The sequence below is a fragment of the Suncus etruscus genome, chromosome 8 (assembly GCF_024139225.1).
Source record: "Suncus etruscus isolate mSunEtr1 chromosome 8, mSunEtr1.pri.cur, whole genome shotgun sequence".
Taxonomy (NCBI): domain Eukaryota; kingdom Metazoa; phylum Chordata; class Mammalia; order Eulipotyphla; family Soricidae; genus Suncus; species Suncus etruscus.
In genome coordinates this window covers 6978732-7000964 of record NC_064855.1, presented here as the reverse complement: position 1 = coordinate 7000964, position 22233 = coordinate 6978732, and the positions used below count along the sequence as shown (strand labels likewise).

At 39.2% G+C, this 22233-nt stretch overlaps 2 protein-coding genes across 3 annotated transcripts in view; one reads left to right on the top strand and one right to left on the bottom strand.

Annotated features, from left to right (window-relative positions):
- TMEM123 (transmembrane protein 123) overlaps positions 1-22233 on the bottom strand; it is a 639759-nt gene that overhangs the window by 337305 nt on the left and 280221 nt on the right. The window lies entirely within an intron of this gene.
- Positions 1-22233, top strand: part of CEP126 (centrosomal protein 126) — a 33737-nt gene that overhangs the window by 3780 nt on the left and 7724 nt on the right. The window contains exons 3-7 of the mRNA XM_049778550.1: positions 6258-6403; positions 9434-9545; positions 15452-15650; positions 16603-18682; positions 22038-22150. Coding sequence (XP_049634507.1) covers positions 6258-6403; positions 9434-9545; positions 15452-15650; positions 16603-18682; positions 22038-22150 — 2650 coding nt within the window. The remainder of the gene's footprint in view (positions 1-6257; positions 6404-9433; positions 9546-15451; positions 15651-16602; positions 18683-22037; positions 22151-22233) is intronic.

Genomic DNA, 22233 nt, shown 5'->3' with positions numbered 1-22233 from the left:
CTGTGATTTTTTTTCTGGCATTGTATTTCCCTTTAGATTAACTCTTTCACTGACTTCTGTCATGAAAATTACTATTTATATGCTGAAAGGTCATAGTTTTTGGAGTCAGTAATCTAGGTTTAAGTCCTCACATCATGGAGGAATTTTATTTGAGCCTAAGTTTTTTATAGATGTTTAAAATCAGAAGCATCTTTTTTCTTTATTTAAACATCTTGATTACAAATATGATTGTGATTAGGTTTCAGTGATGTAAAGAACACCCCCCTTCACCAGTGGAACATTCCCACCACCAAAATTCCTTATTGAACAGCTCACAAAGAGAAGACAAGATAAAAAGTGGGTAGAATCGTCACGGTAAAAAAATATTTAGAGTTATAGCTGTTAAAAAAAATACACATAAAATATTCAAAAGACATGTGTGTCCATTTTCTGTCTTTTGAAATAGTTGGGAGTTGTTAAATCCAATGCACGACTTTGGTCTGTGATTCGGACTGTGTAGTAAATGTGGGGTACTGATGGTTGGGGGTGAGAGAGTTAAGGATTAATAATGAGTTTTGTAGGGGTATGTGAAAGGGCAGAATCGGTTGGGGCAGGAGGTCGGTCTTGGTGCCTAACAAATTAAAGAACTGAGGGTAAAGAGGGTTAATTAGGGGCCGGAGAGATAGCATGGAGGTAAAGCATTTGCCTTTCATGCAGGAGGTCATCGGTTCGAATCCCGATGTCCCATATGGTCTCCGTGCCTGCCAGGAGCAATTTCTGAGCCTGGAGCCAGGAATAACCCCTGAGCACTGCCTGGTGTGACCCAAAAAACCAAAAAAAAAAAAAAAGAGGGTTAATTAAGGGGAAGATAACGAATCCGGATTGGGAGATGAGGGAGTAGAAGGGGCTCTGGTGTGGGGGAGGGGAAATATATCAGAGGGGCTATATACATTTTTATAGGTGAGTTTATGGATTAGGCTTGGCAGTCAGAGAGGACCACTGTATAGGAAGTCATGTCTACATATACACTGATTTTAGAGACCTATTTGAATATTATCCTTCAAATCTAGGGAATTCCATTCTTTTCCTAGAAACAGTCAAGAATTAAGAGTATTTTGGGGTGTTGTTAAAAAGTATATATGCACCTGCACACTTTTGAAAATGAATACTAGTAAGAAAAGAACTCCTGAATGGGGTCCAGTATGCATAGGGGAGAAATTTCTCTCCCCCATCCTCCCCCCAGGGCCCGATTTACCAGCCATGGCCCTGAAGAACAGTCTGGCTGGGGAGATCTCAGTCCCCTGGACTAAGTGGTTAGCCGAGGAGGTCTATGGCTAGCTGTCCTGCCCAGAGCCCCTAACATACCAGCTGAAGAGAAACAGAAGAACTGGCATGTGGAGTCTCCTGGGTGCAGCCCCTGCCTCTGTAGTTTGTGTATGCATAGGGGAGGAATTTCTCTCCCCCACCTTCCCCCCAGGGCCCAATTTACCAGGCGTGGCCTGAAGATCAGTCTGGCATGGGGGGGAATCTCAGTCCCCTGGATTAAGTGGTCAGCCCAGGGGGCCTAGATGTCCTGCCCAGAGCCCCCAACATACCAGCTGAAGAGAAACAGAAGAACTGGCATGTGGAGTCCAGAAGCATCTTTTTTCATGGATTATTATATATGACAAGTAGTAATATTAAGAATAATTGAGAACACATGTACAAGTAGTATTTATGGGGCTGGAGAGACAGCATGAAGGTAGGTGTTTGCCTTGCATGCAGATGGACGGTGGTTCGAATCCTGCCATACCATATGGTCCTCTGAGCCTTTGAGGAGCGATTTCTGAGCATAGAGCCAGGAGTGATCCCTGAGCGCTGCCAGGTGTGACCCAAAACAAACAAAAAAAAAAGTAGTATAACAGTATGGCACACAGTGCTTCTCAATAAGTTGCTTAATAAGTTACTATTGGTCAGTTTTGTCTTGTCCTAGTTGACTTGTTCTGTGAGATAGTAAGGTCTTTATAAGGAATTAGATTCATAATGTTTCTATACCTGTCTTATCATATTTGGCAGCCAGAAAAGACAGTGGTTTAAAAAAATAAGAGGCTGGGGCTAGGGAGATAGCACAGCAGTAGGGCATTTGCCTTGCATGTGGCCGACCTGCAATAAACCCTGTTAGATTCCGGCGTTCTATGTGGTTCCCCCATCCTGCCAGGGGAAATTTCTGAGTGCAGAGCCAGGAGTGACCTCTGAGTGCCACTGAGTGTGACCCAAAAACCAATCAATCAATAAATTTTTAAAAAATAATAAAATAAAAATTAAAAATGAGAAGCTGAGGCCAAAGCGATAGTAAGATGCTTGCACCTCGTATGCCCCACCAGGAGTGATCCTTGAACACAGAGGCATGAATAAGGCCAGAACATCAGTGTGGCCCAAATACCAAACTTAAACAATTCTAAGAGGAAAGAATTAGGAAGATAATTCAGAGGGGAAAGATTGATGGGATTTCCCAGTTGGATCCCCACCTCACCCTAACAAATAATAAAAAGCATAGTTTCTTGAATACCAATGATTATTCACCTAAAGAAAAGGTTATTTTGTTTCATCTGTTTAAACTTTAGAAATGACAGTAATTGGATTCCCGTGACTTGATAAAGAAATCGGGACCAGAGTGATCACACAGTGGTAGGGCGTTTGCCTTGCATGTGGCCGACCCAGGACGGACCCGGGTTTGATACCCCAACATCCCATATGGTCCCTTGAGCCTGCCAGGAGTCATTACTAAGTGCAAAGCCAGGAGTAACCCCTGAATGCCGCTAGATGTGTACCTTCCCCCAAAAAAGAAAGAAGCAAAGAGATAGGAAAAGAAATTGAGTCATATTTTAAGAGCCCAAAGAAGATGTTTGATGATTTTAAAACCTTACATAAGCATATAGTCTTAAAAGTTCAAAATAAATTTTCTAACTAGTAGAATAAAGAAAAAAGGATCGAATGGGGGCAATCACCCAAATAAAGAAAGAGGAAAAAGATAAACATTTCAGAAGAATCACTAAAACCTGAAAGAAAAATAACGTGAAGGCAAAAAAATACCTCAAGAATCATGGAATGAACTATGTGTGAACATCAAGGATGAGCGAGCTGTATCATCAATTTTTGAGAACTATGAAGTTTGGAGTTCCCTGTGTAGCAAGAAAAATAACCCTTATGATAAGAACGGCTGAAATGAAAGAGTGACAATCCAGCAAGTGAGGATATAGAAACAATCACTCATACCTCTAATGGTAATGATACCTCTGAATATCTATTTGGCAGTTTGGATTTTTTTGTTTTTTTTTTATTTTTGTTTGTTTGTTTGTGAGAATGGGGTGCATAGGGAAGGTTATACCACAGCCAGAAATGCTCAAAGACTACCTTTGCCCCAGGCTTTTTGCTCAGTCACTCCTGTTGGTCCTCAGTAGACCATGTATAATGCCAGGGTTTCAAACCAGGGTAAGCTGCATACAAGGCAAGTACTTAACCGATATACTATTCTCTGGCCCCTGGAGGTTGCTTAAAACACTAGGTATGTAGCCACCATATGAAATTTGACAAACAAAAACTTAGACCCACAAAATCGCATTTATGGATATACAGTTATATTCATAGTGACCTGAACTAAAAAAACTACCCAGATATTCTGTAATGGGTGAATGACTAAATTATTCTGGTACATCAGTATGATGGGATAAAATGAAGCACAAAAGAGTAATGAAGACCCAGAGCATATAGCAACCAAAATAAATCTTGGAGAGAATTGCAGAAAGGTTTGTTTTTAAAGGCCAACCCAAAGGGGTTATGTACAGTATGGTTCCATTTATATAACACTTGAAATGAAAAAATTTGGAAATGAGAACAAATTAGTGATTCTTGGAGGTGGATGTAGGAGAGAAGGGGCTGGGAAATGTGAAAAATCTTTGATGGAAATGTGTTCTTTTGAATGTGTTAATGTCTTTATCCTGATATTGAGGTTGCACTGTCATTTGCCACTGGGTAACAGTGAAGTCTGGGGTGTCTGTTCTATTTTTATCATAACTAGATATAGCACTTCAAGTTTAAGAAGGGAAAATTACAGCTAGCAGTGATGGAGAAAACTTTTTCCTTCTCTAGTTTTTATTTAATTTTTTATATTACTTGGAGGTGTTTGTGGACCACATCCAATTGTGCTCAGGAATTTCTCTTGGCTCTATGCTCAAGAATCACTTTTTGGCAGTACTACCACTATTGGCAAGGATATCAGAGGTGCTGGGCATTAAATTAAGGATAGCTGCATACAAAAGCAACTGCCTTAAATCTATGCTTTCTCTCCTGTCCCATTTTGTCTTGTTTTTAATCATTATATTTTAAGTTGTTACAGTAATGTTAAGGCCTATGGTACTGAGGTATAAAATTACTGCACAGAACTACCAGTGTGCCCCTGACCCTCCTTCAATGTCCTTGTACCCCCTCTAGTGTGATCATCAGCACCTCCCCTCTCAGCAGACATGATGGTGCTGCTTAGACTCAGGAGCACAAAACCTGCCAGGGCAACCACAGTGGTGCTCACAGACCACCAACACCACACTCAGCTGTGCTTGGAGGACCCTTTGATGATGGGGCTCTCAAACTTGTGACCTTCATATGCAGATCTGTGATCTAGCCATCTCTCAAGTCCCCTATGTAGTTTATATTTTTGTAATGCTACAAGTAATTGTTTAATTTTTTTTATTACTTGTTGCTTGGAAATAGAACTTTATTTCCTTCTTTGTATATTCTAAGAATTTGTTAAGTTCACTTCTTAGCTCCAAAAATAATTTCAATTTAGTCTTATCATTGAAAAATATAATTTGACTTCCCTCTTTTCACTTGATATGCATTTTACTTTGTGTTGGACTTATGATCCTTCTAGGACCTCCAGTGTAATGGGGAATGGAAGTAACTTGAGCGAGCATCTTTGCCTTCCCACAGTTGTCATCATTTCATCGTTATCTACCCTTTTAGCTAAGAAGTTTTGGCAATTCACATTTTTGTCAGAGTGAAGAGGAAAATTCTTTCCCTATTCCTAATCGGCAGTTTTTAATCACAAATGTCATTGGATTTTGTCAAAATAATTCTGCACTTATTTTGATGACAGAGAGTTGGTATGCCTTTTTTTTATTTATTTTGTCACAGTGGTGAATTGTACTGATTAACTTAGAAACACTATATCACCCCCTGACTTCACAGATAACTGCCACTTGGTAATGATGAATCTTTTTTTTTTTTTTTTTTTTGGTTTTTCGGGCCACACCCATTTGATGCTCAGGAGTTATTCCTGGCTACGCGCTCAGAAATTGCCCTTGGCTTGGGGGGACCATATGGGACGCTGGGGGATCGAACCGTGGTCCTTTCCTTGGCTAGCGCTTGCAAGGCAGACACCTTACCTCTAGCGCCACCTCACCGGCCCCAATGAATCATTCTTGATGTAAACTGCTCACTTTTATTTGAGATATTTTTGAAAAAAAATTTTGTGATGCTTGTGAGGAGTGTAGGTTAGTCATTTGTTGTTGTTTGACACACACCTGGTGGTGCACCAGAGTCGTTCCCAGCAGACTCCGGTGAACTGTGTGGTGCCAGAACCAAATCCAGGACTCCCAATTGCAAAGCATGTGCTCCAGCCCTTTAACCTAAATCCTTGGTGGCTTATATTTTCTGTAATTTCAAATTTCAGTCTTACATTTTCTGTAATGTCTTTGTCAAATTTCAATCTTATATTTTCTGTAATGTCTTTGTCAAATTTCAATCTTATGCTAAATTTCAATCTTATATTTTCTGTAATGTCTTTGTCAAATTTCAATCTTATACTAGCCTTATAAATAAATTTGGGGTATAGATAAATACTGCACACATAGGATGTTTGACTTGCATGCAACCAAGTTGGATTCAACTTCCAGAACCCTCTATAGTCCCTTGAGCCCTAACTGATCTCAGAGCCAGGAGTGACCTCTGAGCACCACAGGATATGACCCAAAAACAAAGAAGACTATTGGGTAACTATGTTGTTATTGTGGAAATACATTGCAATTCTCAGTTGCAAGAAACCTGTATGAGGTTCTGAAAATAACCACTTACAATAATATTAAAATTCTGAGTAAAGTATCTTCTTTTTTATTGTAATGTTATTTCTAAATAAATAAACTTCTGAATTATGAAGATGAATAATGATTGTTTTGAACCTATTCTACGTTGAGATTTTTAAAGTTTGTTACCTAATTTTGTTATCTACTCTGTTTTAAATATAGAGCTTTTGAAGAGAAACGAAAAGAACAAGAAGAAAGAGAATACCAAATCAGAGAGCAAATACTTCAGCAAAGAAAACAGAAGTTTGAGGAAGTTACAGAAAAATTCCAACGTGCTCATATTCCTTTTTCACAGCAGAGGAGAGCAGGTACCTTCATTTTAAACATTATGAAAGATGTGGAAGTTGGAATCATATTTGACTTGAATAAAATAATAAATTAAAAAACAAAATGAGGGGGCTGAAATCAATAGCACAGTGGTAGGGTGTTTGCCTTGCATGCAGCCAACCTGGGTTCAATCCCCAGCATCCTTTATGGTCCCCCAAACCTGCCAGGAGCAATTTCTGAGGTCAGAGCCAAGAATAACCCCTGAGCGCCACGAGGTGTGGCCCATAAACAAAGAATGAAAAATTAAATTAAAAATATCAGCATACTGAGGCTGGTGCAGTAGTACAGTGGATAAGGTGTTTGCTTTGCATGTGGCCAACCAAATCAATCCCTAACATCCCAAATGTTCTCCAGAGTGCTGCCAGGAGTGATCCCTAATTGTAGCAAACTGAAACTTAGCTTAATCAGTGGGAGGGGGGAGGAGAAAGAGAGAATTATAGAGAGAAAGAAAGAGAATGAATCATCAGAGAGCTAGGAGAAGGAGGCCTGTAGCTTCGGGGCCAAACTGCTATATTCCATGCAGAGAGAAAGAGAGAATTGAGTAAAGGGGGAGCAAGGTGCATCTGTCTGATGCTGCTTATGCTGCATAAGGCCAGGTTCTCACCCCGTATTTTCCTGGGCCCTCCTACCAACTGCCAGGCTTCTTCTTCTATAACTGGTCAATTGACCATTACAGGGGGGCATGTCCCAGTCTATTGACCATGGAAGGGGGGCTTCATCACCCCTTAAAGATGCATTAGCAGTAACCCCCGTTAGATACATTAACACCTAAGCACAGAATCAGGAATAAGCCCTGAGTAGCCCTGGGTATGTCCCCCAAAACATACATATACATATTGTATGATATACATACATATAAATATTATCAGCATACAAATATATAGATATAAGTATATATAAAGGTATATATTAAGCAGTTATCAGTTATCGCACTTTAATCAGATATTAAAAATAATTTAAATTTAATTTGGAAATATTTTTACTCTCTTAGTAAGCCTTGAAAGCTCAAGCTTCAGTCTACTTTATACAAGCTTGTAATGCTTTCTTTATGAAAATTGATTTAATAAAAAGAAATTTTAACATCTGGTTTCAATTTATTAGAATCCATCTAACACTTTATGTATATTGTTGTTGAAATTGATGTTTAAGGAATGGAAAGATAAAAAGACTATATAAAATCTGAAACCTGTCAAAGGTTTAAATTATGAGTATGATTAGCTCTTTGGCATTATGTCTACAAAATCTGATATCTTAAATATTAGGACACTTAACAAATGTTAAATCTTGCTTTATTTTTATGTTGAGCCACACTAAATGTCAAAGCTTTAACATAAAAGTAGATCCCTTCTGTATTCAGCAATCATATGTTCTGTTTATCCCTAAATTAAGCTGAGGTGCAGAGAATCTCTATTTTAAAAAAAAGGGTTTGGGTTTTGTTTTTGTTTTTGTTTTGTTTTGCAGATGAGAGTACTATAAACCATGCCAATAAATACACTAATTTCTAGAGTAAATTCTAAGACTGCTGTTTTGTATTATGAGAGTACAAAGGAAAGAACACTATGCCTATATAGAAACATTAAGGATACAATCCCTTGAAAAATCACTTCATTAGGATGAACATTTTCCCAAGGAAAAAGAAAATTAAAAAATACATACCAGATAGAGTAGCATGTATTTCAGCAATTTTAAAGTATATTAAGGATGGAGCCAGGGGTGCAGGAAGAGAAACAAAGATTACAAAAATAAGTTAAACCAGGGCTAGAGAGACAGTACAAAGGGCAATGCACTTGCCTTGCATGCAGCCAGCTTGGGCTTGATCCCTGATACCCCGTATAGTTCCCTGAACCCCACCAGGAGTTATCCCTGAGTTCAGAGCCAGGATTAAGCCCTGGGTACTGACAGATGTGGCCTCAAAAATAACAAAAACAAAAAGTAAGTTGAAACCAATTATCAATTTCATTTTATTTATTGGCAGAAGAGTATTTTGAGTACCAATGTACACAGCAGAAGGCTTCAAAGAAGGGAGATAGGGATTGATTTGAGATTGTTTACCATGGGATATTGATATGTGGCCAAATAATGACTCCGTGCAGGTGGGTTTTCAGCCACACCCGGTGATGCTCAGGGGTTACTCCTGGCTGAGAAATAGCTCCTAGCTTGGAGGACCATCTGGGATACCTGGGGATCGAACTGAAGTCTGTCCTAGGCTAGCGCAATCAATGCCTTACCACTTGTGCCACAGCTCTGGCCCCTAAACATCAGTTTCTTGAGCTGTAAAATAGTTATTCAGATAGTATACCTCACAGACTCTTGAAGACTAAATTATGGTTTTGTGTGTATGTGTGTGTGTGTGTGTGTGTTTTGTTTTGTTTTTTGTCTGGGTGCCATGCCCGGTGATGCTCCGGGGTTACTCCTGGATATGCACTCAGAAATCGCTTCTGGCTTTGGGGGACCATATGGGATGCAGGGAATGAACCCAGATCCATCGTGGGTCAGCTGGGTTTGAGGTAAATGCCCTATCCCTGCACTATCGCTCCAGCCCTAAGACAATTATTAATATTTTAAGGTGTTTAAAATATTATCGCTCGAATTGGAAACTAATCTAATGCTAAAATGAATTTCACTTTAATTACAGAAAAAGATAATACTCAATAAATGTTAATTGACATTGTTATTACCTCCCCCTTTTCTTCACAAGAAGAATTCTAATATTTTCAGGGATTTGTGAAACTAAAATCCCAAACATAGGAAACATGGACTTCGTTTGGCCAAATGAAGAACCTAGCTAGATAGTTCAGAGTTTCTTTTTTGTAGAGAAATGTTCTTAAACTTGATTATAAGAATTTTGAGGAAACAATACCTCTTTAGGGAATTATCTAAATTTAAGGTTTTTATGCTTTTGTAAAGATATTTTAGGGTAGTATTTATTTTATCATTGAGCTATTATGTGTAAATACACCATTGAAGAGGAAGTGATTTTGTGCTCATTTATTTTTCTACTGTCCCTTTAGTTTTTCAAAAGTCAGTTCCTCCTCTAGAAGAGGCTCTCAAACAAATTCAGGAATCCAATTTAAAATCAGAAGTAAACCTTCCCTCTTCCCACAGACCAACAATAAACTGGAGGTAAGTAATTTTTTATTATTATGTACAATTCTTTATATAATTTGAAGACTATTTTCAGACTTTACACATATTTATAAGTTATCCCTCAACTTTAAGAATTTTTTATCTTATGTTCACAGTTTCAATTGAGGTGGAATGAAAAGCAAATTGCTTCTAGTCTAACATTCTGATTTGTTACCATTTGAATTATAATGCTGTCTTTGTTGAATACATTTTTATGGAAACTATAATCAAAATAATTTTAAAATGCTGATACTAGTTGTTCTGTTTTATTTTCTCTGATAGTAAAGAACTGTTGCCTATAGTCATATAAATCTAGGTAAAGAGAGTAACTTTATGTAAAACTGATTATTTCTTCACTGAGAGTCTTTCCTGGTGTCTTAAAAAGGCTATGAATATCCTGGTTCCTTTCTAGGATAATTTGAACATGGCATCTAAGAGGAACAGGACACCTCTGACATCTTATATTTTTCATTTATTTTTCTAGATGTTCATCAATATTTATACTCTTTAGAACTATAAGGGTGGGGCCAGTGAGGTGGCGCTAGAGGCTGCCTTGCCAGCGCTAGCCAAGGAAGGACCGCGGTTTGATCCCCCGGCGTCCCATATGGTCCCCCCAAGCCAAGGGAAATTTCTGAGCGCTTAGTATAGAATTTTAAAAGAAATCCCAAATGTATTATATAAGAAGTGAATAATGGGCCTGGAGAGATAACACAGCAGTGTTTGCCTTGCAAGCAGCCAATCCAGGACCAAAGGTGGTTGGTTCGAATCCCGGTGTCCCATATGGTCCCCCGTGCCTGCCAGGAGCTATTTCTGAGCAGACAGCCAGGAGTAACCCCTGAGCACCGCCGGGTGTGGCCCAAAAACCAAAAAAAAAAAAAAGAAGTGAATAATAGTTCAAAAATATAGAAGAAGAATGCCAAAGGGGCCTGAGAGATAGCATGGAGGTAAGGTGTTTGCCTTTCATGCAGGAGGTCATCGGTTCAAATCCCAGCGTCCCATATGATCCCCCGTGCCTGCCAGGAGCAACTTCTGAGCCTGGAGCCAGGAATAACCCCTGAGCACTGCCAGGTGTGACCCAAAAACCAAAAAGAAATAAAAGAAAAAAAAAAAAAGAAGAATGCCAAAAGGCAATGATACTATTTAATTTTTATATAAAGCTAAGGATTTGGATCAGAGTTAAAACTGATGCTTTGGGGCTGGAGAGATAGCATGGAGGTAGTGCATCTGCCTTGCATGCAGAAGGATGGTGGTTTGAATCCCAGCATCCCATATGGTCCCCCGAGCCTGCCAGGAGCAATTTCTGAGCATAGAGCCAGGAGTGACCCCAGAGCACTGCCAGGTGTGACCCCCCCAAAAAAAACAATTGATGCTTTGCAAATATGAGGCCCTCTCTGAATTTGATTCCTGTAGTTACCAAAAGAAAAAGGGAAAATTAGATCTATAATTTAGACATTTTACCTTTTCATTGTTATTAAATAACATTTTTCAATACTAATATTGACCAATAATATCTACCTGATAATAACTAACAACAAATAAATTTACCCTTTCAGTTTCAATTATTATTCAGGAAAGACCTCATGGAATTAAAAACTGTCCAGCAAACTTTGCAGAAAGTCTGAATCATGGAACAAGTTATTAAATGCTTTCTATCCAAAGTATGTGCAAAAGCTAAGAATTTTAGGAATGGTATTTACTAGGAGTTCAATATGATTGAATCACAGAATACAAAATACCAACATATTTTTAATTTACAAGTAAACTTACCTATATACAAGGGAATACAATTTTTTCCTGAGCATTTAAAAAAATTATAACACCTTGATTTACCAGGTTGTTCATACTACAGGTGTTTCAGGCATTGAATATTCTAATACCAGTCCCACCACCAGTGTGACCTTCTCTTCACCGTTGCCCCCAATTTTCCACCCACCACCCAGGCCTGTCCATTTGCAGACACAAACAAATTTACTTCATAGTGTTACAATACAAAGCAAATGGAATTATCAAAACTTAGATAAACACGAGTCATTTTGAAACATCATTCTAACACTCAGTGGTGTTAGTAAGGTGTCTAAGGATTTCCTGGGCTGTGGTTGGTGCCAGTTGAGCTTCTGTGTTACTGTTGAGACTCACTGAACTTGGTGGGCTTCTATGTAACTCTCCCATCAGATTTGCTGCGATCCTACAGGGCTGACACTTGCAAAGAAGTAGAAGTTATACTCATAAAAATTATTGTAATGTGAAGCTCCAAAGATATAATATAGTGGAGTAGGTACTTGCATTGCACACAACTGACCCAGGTTTTGTCCTTGGCACCACATATGGTCCCCCAAGCCCTGCTACGATGATCCCTGAGCACAGCCAGGTGTGGCCAAAACAAAACAAAATTGTAACGTGAAAAAACTAGTGAAATGTATAAAATATTGGTAATATGATCATCTAAAGGATAAAGTGCTTAAGCCTGAAGAAAAATCAGAGAATAATGTTTATGTGAAAATAGAGGCTGGTTCAGGAAATAATGAGATAATACAAAACTGGAGAAATAGCTCAATGGGCTGAGCACATGCCATGTATGTGGTAGGTCTGTTTTCAATCCCTGGCACCATATGGTTCCCAAGCACAGAGCCAGAATAATTGTTTGAACACTACTGAGTGTAGCCCCCCAAATAATAAAATGTTAGTGAAGACTAACCTTAAAAGTAATAAACTTAAAAAAAAAAAGTAATAAACTTTCAGAAATTTTTTGAAGAATATATTTGGCCCACTGGTCTCCCATATAGGATTTTAGTAACTTAAAATTGTGTTCTTAGATACCTATCTCCAATATCCATATAATTAAGGTCAGTCAATTCTCAGTCACAGCTTATCTGCAAAGTCTAACCAGTGTTGAATGGTGGTCAATTTGACCTTGATTTGCCCTTGACACCAAGACTTTAAACCAGATTGTCTAGCCTGTTTTTATTATCTCTATTAGACTTATTAGATGTGAGACCACTCATAAAAGTAAGGAGAAAAGAAAAACATAATTTATATACACTTCTCAACTATGTGAGCAGATACTGGTGATACATGTTCAGAATTCCATGCATGTTCCCTAAAGACAAAGCACTGAATAGGAATCAAAAGTGTAGAGGAAACCCAGTAAAACAGACTTCATCTTAACAAGGCTCGCTCTATGCCTGTCAATGCTTTCCACCTGTGCAGATCCATGCCTGCCTGTCCAGCTGCCTCCACACCTGATTCCTTCCTGCCTGAGCAGCGATCTCCTTCCCGGGCTCTGCTCTTCCCCCAGCATTCCCTGCTTCTTCCCAGCTACCCAACTGGGTCTCACAAGCGCCAGCCCCAACCTCTGCCCCTCCGACCGTCTGTCCCCTTTGCTCGTCCAAAGACCTTTTTAGCGACCCCATTAATGTCCAGCCCAGTCAAACATCTTCCTCACCCTCCAGTCCCAGCGACTCCCCACTTTTCTAGCAATTTTTCTCAACTGCCAGCCCCAATTCCTTCTGGCCCTCCTGACCACATACCCCACCCACCCCAACGTTCTTCCGTGGCCCCTGATCTTGACTCAGAGAGCAAGTTATTTTACAAAACCTACAGACCCAAATATTTCCTTCCCACACAGCGTTCTACCCCGGCCTCTCTAATACCTGCCCTTGTTCGACGTTCCCTTCCAGCTCGACTCACTGTTACTCCAACCCCTTTAGAAGCACTCCCTGTTTTGAAGTCTTCCTGTTTGTCCAGTCTTCCCTCTCACCAACAGATCCCCACTCATCCTTACATTGCTCCATTGCCTGAAAGGTCTACTAGCTTAGATCCTTTTCAGTCAGTCCAGCAACCCACTGAACCAACCCCAACATTGTCAAAGCTGCCTCGATCCTTTGTAGATCATCCATCTTCCTCAGTTCTCTCTCAACCACTGCCTTATCATTCACCTTCCTCCTCTCTGTCTACATCTCCTTCACCTTCCTCCTCTTCACCCTCTGTAAAATTTTCTTCCTCTTCATCTGCTCTCTCCTCCCCTTCTTCTTCCTCTTCTCTCTCTCCCTCCATACCTCCATCTCTCCCTCTTTTCCCCTCCCCAGTACATTCATCTCCTTCTCCATGCTTGCCTACAACCTATTTAGGTTTTCCCTCTCCAATTTCTCCTGGTTCTTCATCCTTTATGATTTCTTCTTCCTTTCCCCCCTTGCTGCACTCTCCCTTTCTTTGCACCTCCCCATCTTCTTTTATTCCTATCCATCCCTTTAATCCTCCTCACTGGGGGAAGAAAGTAGAGAAGAGAAGAGAAGCAAGTGGAGTAGAGAAGAAAGAAATAGAGAAGAAAAAGTTGAAAGACGACAACTTTAAAGGTAACTAAATTGAGTTTATTAGTTATTTTATAGATTTACCAGTGTTTTGTTTGGGAATGATGAGTTAATGGGAAAAGTGCAGGAAAGCCTGCCAGTTAGAGAGAGAAACATGTTCTCACTGTTCAAGAACTTGTGTTAAATACATTCTTGTTCTTCTGAGAGACCATGGTCATGAAAGAAGTTAATCATGTAGTACTCACTGGCCTTGACATTCCCAACTATCCAAATAAAGATATATATGGGTGTTGGAGATAAGTATATGTCACCTGCCATGTTTGAGCCCCACCCCAAATACTTTTATCATCATTGGACTGGATAACTAAACTCAAAGGAATTGTAAATAATTTCCCTTGGCATTCACATTTCTGATCCCAAGGAAACAGCCGTCAGATCTTTGATATGCCTCATCTCCATCTCATCTTCCACTAAATCTTCCTTTGTTCTGGTTTTTCACTGTGCAAATAAGTGGAAAATTAACTATTAGAAGTGTCACAGGAATGCAGAATTTTACAAAAGAAAATAAAGGAAATAGACTAGGGGTATGTGTTTCTTTCTGCTGAATGAAGTGCATGTTTCATGTGCAAGAGCCTCTGTTCAGTCCCTAAGACTGCATGGTCCCCCAGTCACTACCAAGAGTAACCCCTAAGAAGAGAGCCAAAAGTAGCTCCTAAACATTGCTGGGTGTGCCTCCACCCCACCAAAAGGAAGATATTAAATTATAGCAAAAGATAATGTCATCCACATATAGTTAGTTGATGGCACTATGGATCCAACAGTAGATTGCATTAAAGGGACCCCTCTGGGACATGAAAACCAGAATTACATGTGCAATACAATCAGAAATACAGATGTTTATATTCTCCTCAATAGAGTGAGAGCTTGGTTTCCAAACCAGGAACAGTAATTCCTAACATGTAGTTCTTACCATTTCTGTTTGCCCAGATTCTCAAACAACTTTGTTAGAGTTTTGCCAGCCATGACATCAACTTAGAACTAAAAGTAGTGCAGAAAATTATTTTGCAGACAGAAATGTTCTCAAAAAGATGAGGGCTAACCAACACATTTATGTGTACTTTTATTTATTTCCGTGTACTTTTACCCAAGCAGTAGAGGAATGAAATTTAATAATGGAAGAACAGCTGGGGTGCTTCCACATGAAGGTGACAAAATATTTTATCATCACTGTTATCCCACCATCATTTTTTGTTGGAGGGGTGGAGTGTGGGGTTGGAATTGCAGTGTTCATGGCTTATTCCTGGCTCTGTGCTCAGGGAATCACTCCTGTTAGTGCTCAAGGAACCATGCAGTGCCTGATATCCCACCAACATTTGGCTGTGTAGAAGGCAATACCTAGCCCTCGGTATTTCTCTGGCATCCACAACAATTTTTTTGTCTATTGCCTGCCTTAAATTTCCACTCTCTGTATTCCTCCAATATCCTTAAATGTAATTATCTGAACACATAGATTACACGTATGTGTCACAAATGTGTGCATATAAATAAAACTTCATTTAAATGTGCTAAGCCATTTTTTTTATATTTGGTTCACAGAGCTGTAGATAATGCCTTGCCCTTATCCTTGTCAAAAAGTGATCACAAGCATCAGAAACCTCTCTTATTCGACATCACGTGTGATCAAGAAAGGAAGGGAAACAGCGGGGAAAACCTGGCTGCTAATAAATATGTGTTCCAGCTTAAACTGGAGGAGACTCAGAAACTCTTAGAAGATCAGCATCTAAGCAGTTTGCAAGTATGAAACTGTTAGTGATGTTTTCATAGATAATAATCTTGTCCCTTTTTTTTTTTTCAGTTTCTCCGCTAAAGGTATTTTGCCAATAGTGAAAATGAATGTGAATCAGTTGACACAAATTCATCAGACACTTGAGAAATTTTTTAATATTTTTCGTACTTTTACTAATTTTTCAGTTTTTTTATTATTTTTCTGTCATACACAAAAATATGCTTTATAAGTTAGTTTCTGATGAATACAAAAACTATAAGTATATAATGATTAGATATTGGGTTATAAAATACAACCTGAAATTATAATACATGTGATTAAGTTCTTAGTAAAAATATGTCAATTTGCTAGAAAAGGTGTTTTTGTTCTCTCTCAAGAAGGATTTTACTACACCCTCCCCACCATCCAAAAGTGACTATATATTTTCTTTGATTTCCTGAAAATTTCATGCACTTTTTTTGAGTAATTCACTTATATGATATTTCTTATGGTATAATAATAATAGTATAAGGTTTGAATTTACAAACTTGTCGTGATTCATACACTAACTAAGCAACAGCAGCAAAGCTCAAAAATCAAAATGGGGGCGCAGCCAGAGCAATAGCACAGCGGGTAGGCCGTTTGCCTTGCATTTGGCAAATCTTGATTTGATCTCCAGCATCCCATCTGGTCTCCTGAGCCTGCCAGGAGTAATTTATGAGCACAGGGCTAGGAGTAACCCAAGTGCTACCAGTTGTGACACAAAACAAAACAAAACATAAAAACCAGGAGAGTGTTTCTGGTATAACCCTACACAACTGATCTGTACTGATCTGTACATAGCTCTGCACTGATCTGTCTGCCCAAGTTGTCTGAATATCCCCTATTGTGCTGGGACCCCTGAGTACAGCTTAGGAAGCTTCAAAAAAGTTTTTAAAAAAATCAATCCGTTATATTTCTTAAACCATTTTCTTTTTTTTAGGAGTTTTGTCATGAAGTGAATCAGATAACCAATTCTGAAGTCCTGTCCAGTGTAGACAGTCTGGAGGCTGGGGACCATGAAAAACCATACTCACTGCTGAGCAAGGAAGCAGCCACCTCAGCCCAGAAGAAGTCTGTGGTCCCAGAATCAGCAAATCTACAGTCAACCAACCTTCACAAAAGGTGCTTTCGTCAAGACACGCTGTCATTCTCTAAAGTTCAACACATAAATAATTGGCTTACAAATTTAGATGCCCCAAGTCTTCAGACTGGCGTACCTTTCTCAGATATTTTAAGTCAACCCAGTGTTCTAGCTTCACATGAAAGTTTTGATAGTAAAGGGGAAAATCCTTTTGATCTGAACAGAACTATGGAAGGAGTCACAAATTCAGCTGATAATCCTGTAACCTTTGTAAGTGCTTCGCCCACATTTGTCCAAGATAACAAAAAGAAAATTCCCTCTGAAACAAGCAATGTGGGGGCAGTCAGCTCCTCCGCTGCAGCCTTCAGAATGGAGAAGCCTCTAGTTACTAAGAGCCCGAGACTTGAATTCCAGAAAGCCTGGATCACTACAGATTCTCTCCTCAAGGAAATGCCTCCGTTTTCAGATCACGAGAAATATTCTGAATTAACTCAAGGAAATGGACCGACTTCATTTGTCCCTGCAGCAAATCCTTTACTCTTGCCATCTGATACACAGCCAGCAAGGCTTTTACCAAAAAAAAGTGGATTTATAAACATTAACACAGGACAGTGTTCTTTTAAATTAGGGAAACCAAAAGATGTTAAAAAAGAAAAACAATATTTGCATTGCTATAAGCAAAAGTTGCCTTTATTTTCAGATATTTTTCAAGCTCCGTGTATACCTCACAACTCTGTTGCAAATAATGAACAGAAAATAGCTGAAACATTATCACCTGATGTAATTTCTAATTCTGACTCGGGTGATCAGCACAAGAAAATACAATACAGCATTCATGAAAGAAATGGTATAATATTTCTTAAAAGTATTTTAAAAAAAGAATCTAAATATGAACATGATTATGTTAAGGCTCTAGTTTTAAACCAAGGTTTTAAAATAGGTCATAAAAAAGCTGCAGCTATTAGAGATAGTATTGAATTAACAAAAGAAAAAGGTGATGGTACAGAAACTCTAAAGACCATCAAAAAGCTCCGATGGTTTGACGAAACTGGAAATTCAGGAAAAAATGTTGAAGGGAATAATTCACTAAATAGAATAGAATTCCCTGAAGCGTGTTCTCAAACGCTCTATACTGAAACCGTAAGTGATTCTGCCGCCATCGTAATTCCAGGTAGTACTATAAGTTCTGGTGATGTCAAAAAGCCAAAGGATGATTCTGTCTCAGAAAATGTCCCCAGTTTAAAAGGATTTGGAACAGCCCAAGTATCTTTGAAATGTTTTATTCCTTCAGGTTATAAGTTCGCTAAACAGGCCTGGCTAGCCTCAGAAAAAGAGGACAGTCCATCCCCTGCCCCCAGTGGTGGTTCTAGAGCTCAGAGGGTTGGCCCGCAAAGAGGTGGAGTGAAAGTCATCAGAAGAACAAGGCCTGCTAAAGTCCAGGCAGGCTCCATGCATCCAAATAGAAAAGGCACTGTCATTCGACCACAGTCTACATGCAAAGCCAACATGCTTTTACAAGCTCCGAGTAAACCTTTTATACCTCATCCTCCTTCTCAGCCTCCACCAAATATTAGAAGTGGTAAAAAATTTCAAGTGTTTCAGTGTCAGCCAAGAATGCCTGAAGAGACTCAAAATATTGCAAGTAACTGTTTTAATCCCAAATATTCACTTCCAACAGAACACAAATTGAGTCAGAAAAGTGACCTCCCGTTCTCAGCTGTTTGTTCTGAGCTAGCTACTGTGATGTCATCTCAGACAGGTTACTCGGAAGGCCAAACCTTAGCAACAAGAAATCATTTCATTGGCACTCAGATGGGTACTCAGCAAAATGGGACATTCTACTGTACCCAGAGATGTCCTGGTGGTGAAGAAACTCAAGAGACTGTTACCCTGGGGACAAAGCAACATAATATTCTAGATAAAAATGGAAAAACTGCTGGTAAGACATTTGTGTTTTTATAAGTTAAAACAAGTACTTTAACTTCTGAGAAATTTGAGGTATGCTATGGTACACCTTAGAGGTACTAATGTATAGGTATAATTGATTTTCTTTAATGTAGTAAGTAACTGGTCACTGAAACTTTAAAGAAGCACAAATGTGCTCATCTACATAAGTGGGAAAGCATAGAAACAGACAAGGGGCCATGTTTTGGGACTAGGGGGGCCTAGTATATATTTTTAGCTTCTGTATATTTCATTACTTGTTTGCTTAAAAGAGAGAGAACAAAGAGTTTCTTAATTATATCATCCTGTCATCCCATTATTAATAAATAAAATGTCCTGTCAAAATATGCACAACGAAAAGTTACTATTTAGGGCCAGACAGGACAGCTGTAGGGCATTTGCCTTGCATGAAGCTGACCCAGGACCCAGGTGGTTCAAATCCCAGCATCCCATATGGTCCCCTGAGCCTGCCAGGAGCAGTTTCTGAGTGCAGAGCCAGGAGTGACTCCTGAGCACCGAAGGGTGTGACCCAAAAACAAAACAAAACAAAACAAAAAAAAAAGATACTATTTACTCTAAAGAAGTGGATAAATGTGGTTATGGTGGGGTTTTTTTATTAAAATGTTAAGTTTGAATTGTTAAAATTCAGACTTAACAGCAGCATGTGTGCTGGTTTGTAATGTGTAGAAAAAGATAGAATTTTCTTCAAGCATTTCTGAAAATTGTCTGTGGCGTACTATTCCCTCAGTATCTGGCTGACTTGTGAAATTAACCTGTTCTCCTGAGGGGATGGTTTGGATGTCCATAAATTTCCCCTAACCAGTAGGAATTGGCTTCCTGTTGAGAAGTAGAACTTGGGGGGAAGGTAAGTAGTCAGAAGCACTGCCCCGTGAGTAAACTTTGGAGTGGGGGTACACCCAACAATTCTTTTCTTGAAGATTAGGTGGCATCTCAAGAATTCTCACAGCTCTACTGAAGTATGTCAAGTCTGGAGCAGTTTCTCAAATATTTTCCAACCTTGTGTCTTTACAGGAGCCTCTTGTCCCACAGTGTGGCCTGTTGTCTTTCCCACTTATACAGTTTTTACCTGTGGCCCCCTTTCAATGTCCTGGAGGACCATAACAGGCCATATGGCCCCTAGTTGAGAAATGAGAGTCTAAAGAAACTATACTGTTCATGTTTAAGTCTGATTTCACCTGTTAATATGATTCACTAGAAAGATAGCTCAAGGGGCCGGAAAGGTGGCGCTAGAGGTAAGGTGTCTACCTTGCAAGCGCTAGTGTAGGACGGACCTCGGTTCGATCCCCCAGTGTCCCATATGGTCCCCCCAAGCCAGGGGCGATTTCTGAGCTCATAGCCAGGAGTAACCCCTGAGCGTCAAACGGGTGTGGCCCAGAAACCAAAAAAGAAAAAAAAAGAAAGATAGCTCAAGTGGTAAAATACATGTTGAACCTGTGTGAAGCCACACTCGATCCCTGGCACGACATAGTTCCCTAAACGCTGCTAACCAGAGCACCAAATTGCTGGGAATATTAAGACTACCACTGAGCCAAGTAGTGCCAGGAGTAGTCCCATGATTAATATTATTTAAGTAGGTATTACTAATTAATTAACTTGACGGCAGAATTGCTTACTATAATAAAAATACCAGACACTGTTTGGAATGAAGATGAAGTCAAAAACATGGATTAGTTATGTAGTAAATATTCCCAATTGGGAAATTTCTTTGTAACTAAAAAATGGATTGTCTAACTGAAGAAGAAAAATAATTCGTAGTAATTTAAACTTTATTTGTTCTTCAAGCCCATCTTCTCCCTTGACCATATTTTGCTTTTCTCTTTATTACTTTGCTTGCTTGCTTTTCCACTCTGGACAAGCCCATGTTCTCTCTTGATCATGTATTTCTCTTTGCCCTCACATCTTTCTAAATAGGTTTTGTTAAATAAAAGCTATTTTGATTCATCATATGGTCCCTGAGCCTTCCCAGAAGTAACTCCTGAGTGTAGAGCCAAGAAACCTTGAACTCCATAGGGTGTTCTCCCCCAAAAAATAATAATCTACATTTTACAAGACTGAGAATTTACTGTTTTTAGAATCATAAAGCACAAAAATGAATGATTATACTACAAAGCAAGCAAGTATAAGAATCTAACTATATAACCAGAGAGGTAGTATAGTGGGTAGGAGGTTTGCCTTGCATGTGGCTGACCCAAATTTGATACCCTGCACTCCATATGGTCCCCGAGCCCTGCCAGGAGTGATCTCTGAGCACAGAGCCAGGAATAAGCCCTAAGCACTGCCAGGTATGGCCCGATAATAAAAACAAAATTAAGCCAGCACAGAAGACAAGTGAGCACTAACTAACGTTGCCACTTCGAACTTCTCTCATTTGGAATCTTTTCTTTTCCTCAAGAGAATTTTGTCTGCTGTGTAAATATGTTCATGATATATGTAAAAGGGTGCTTTGTCAACCATATATCTATGTGTATATAAATAACGAATTTGATTACTGATTTTTAGGTAAACATAAACTGAAGTTCTAATATGTCCTCACTGGAGAGCATTGCTTTATTTTGCTTATCTCCATGTCCTAGCACCACACTTTTTAGTTCACTATTGTAAAATATAAAACTAGGGGCCAGAGAGATAGCACAGCTTGCCTTGCAAGCAGCCAACCCAGGACTGACGTAGGTTTGAATCCCGGCATCCCATGTGGTCCCTCGAGTCTGCCAGGAGCGATTTCTGAGCACAGAGCCAGGAGTAACTCCTGAGCACCACTGGGTGTGACCCCAAAAATAATAATAAAATAAAATATAAAACTAGCTGAGAACTATGAAATCTTTGCATGTATGAAGCCCTGAGTTTTATTCCCCATGTGGCCAAATGAAACATCACCACTCAGAATGTGGTTCAAAGGTGAAAGCCATGCTATGTGAATGTTCTGGGCTCGATCCCCAGCACATGCCCAGAAAATATTAAGTTTTATAATATTAAAAAAAGTAAACTCAAAGGACAAATTTTGGTAATTTTATTATTGTAACTATACTATACACAGTATAGTTAAGAGAAGCTGAATAAAGGTTTGCTGACCTAATGAATTAAAACAACTTGTTTGGGCCGGAGAGAGAGTATAGAGGTAAGGCGTTTGCCTTTCATGCAGAAGAATGGTGGTTCGAATCCCGGCATCCCCTGTGCCTGCCAGGGGCGATTTCTGAGCATAGAGTCAGGAGTAACCTGAGTGCTGCCGGGTGTGACCCAAAAAAAAAAAAAAAAAAAAAAACTTCTTTGTTTGCACAGATACATATCTACTCCCCTTGTATAATGTTTATATTCTACTGGCTTTGTTTAAGATTCTGCTGCTATCAGAGGAAAACAAAAGGCTGAAAATAAGCGGAGAATTCTTTTAGAGCAGAAAAGACAAAATCCTAGATCTGTAGAACAAAGGTTCTGTGAACAGATAAATGTAAGTACAGTCTTAGCAAAATTACCCAAAAACTGCTTGAAACAAAGAATGTTCTTAAAGGAATGCTGTGGCTGTAAATTGTG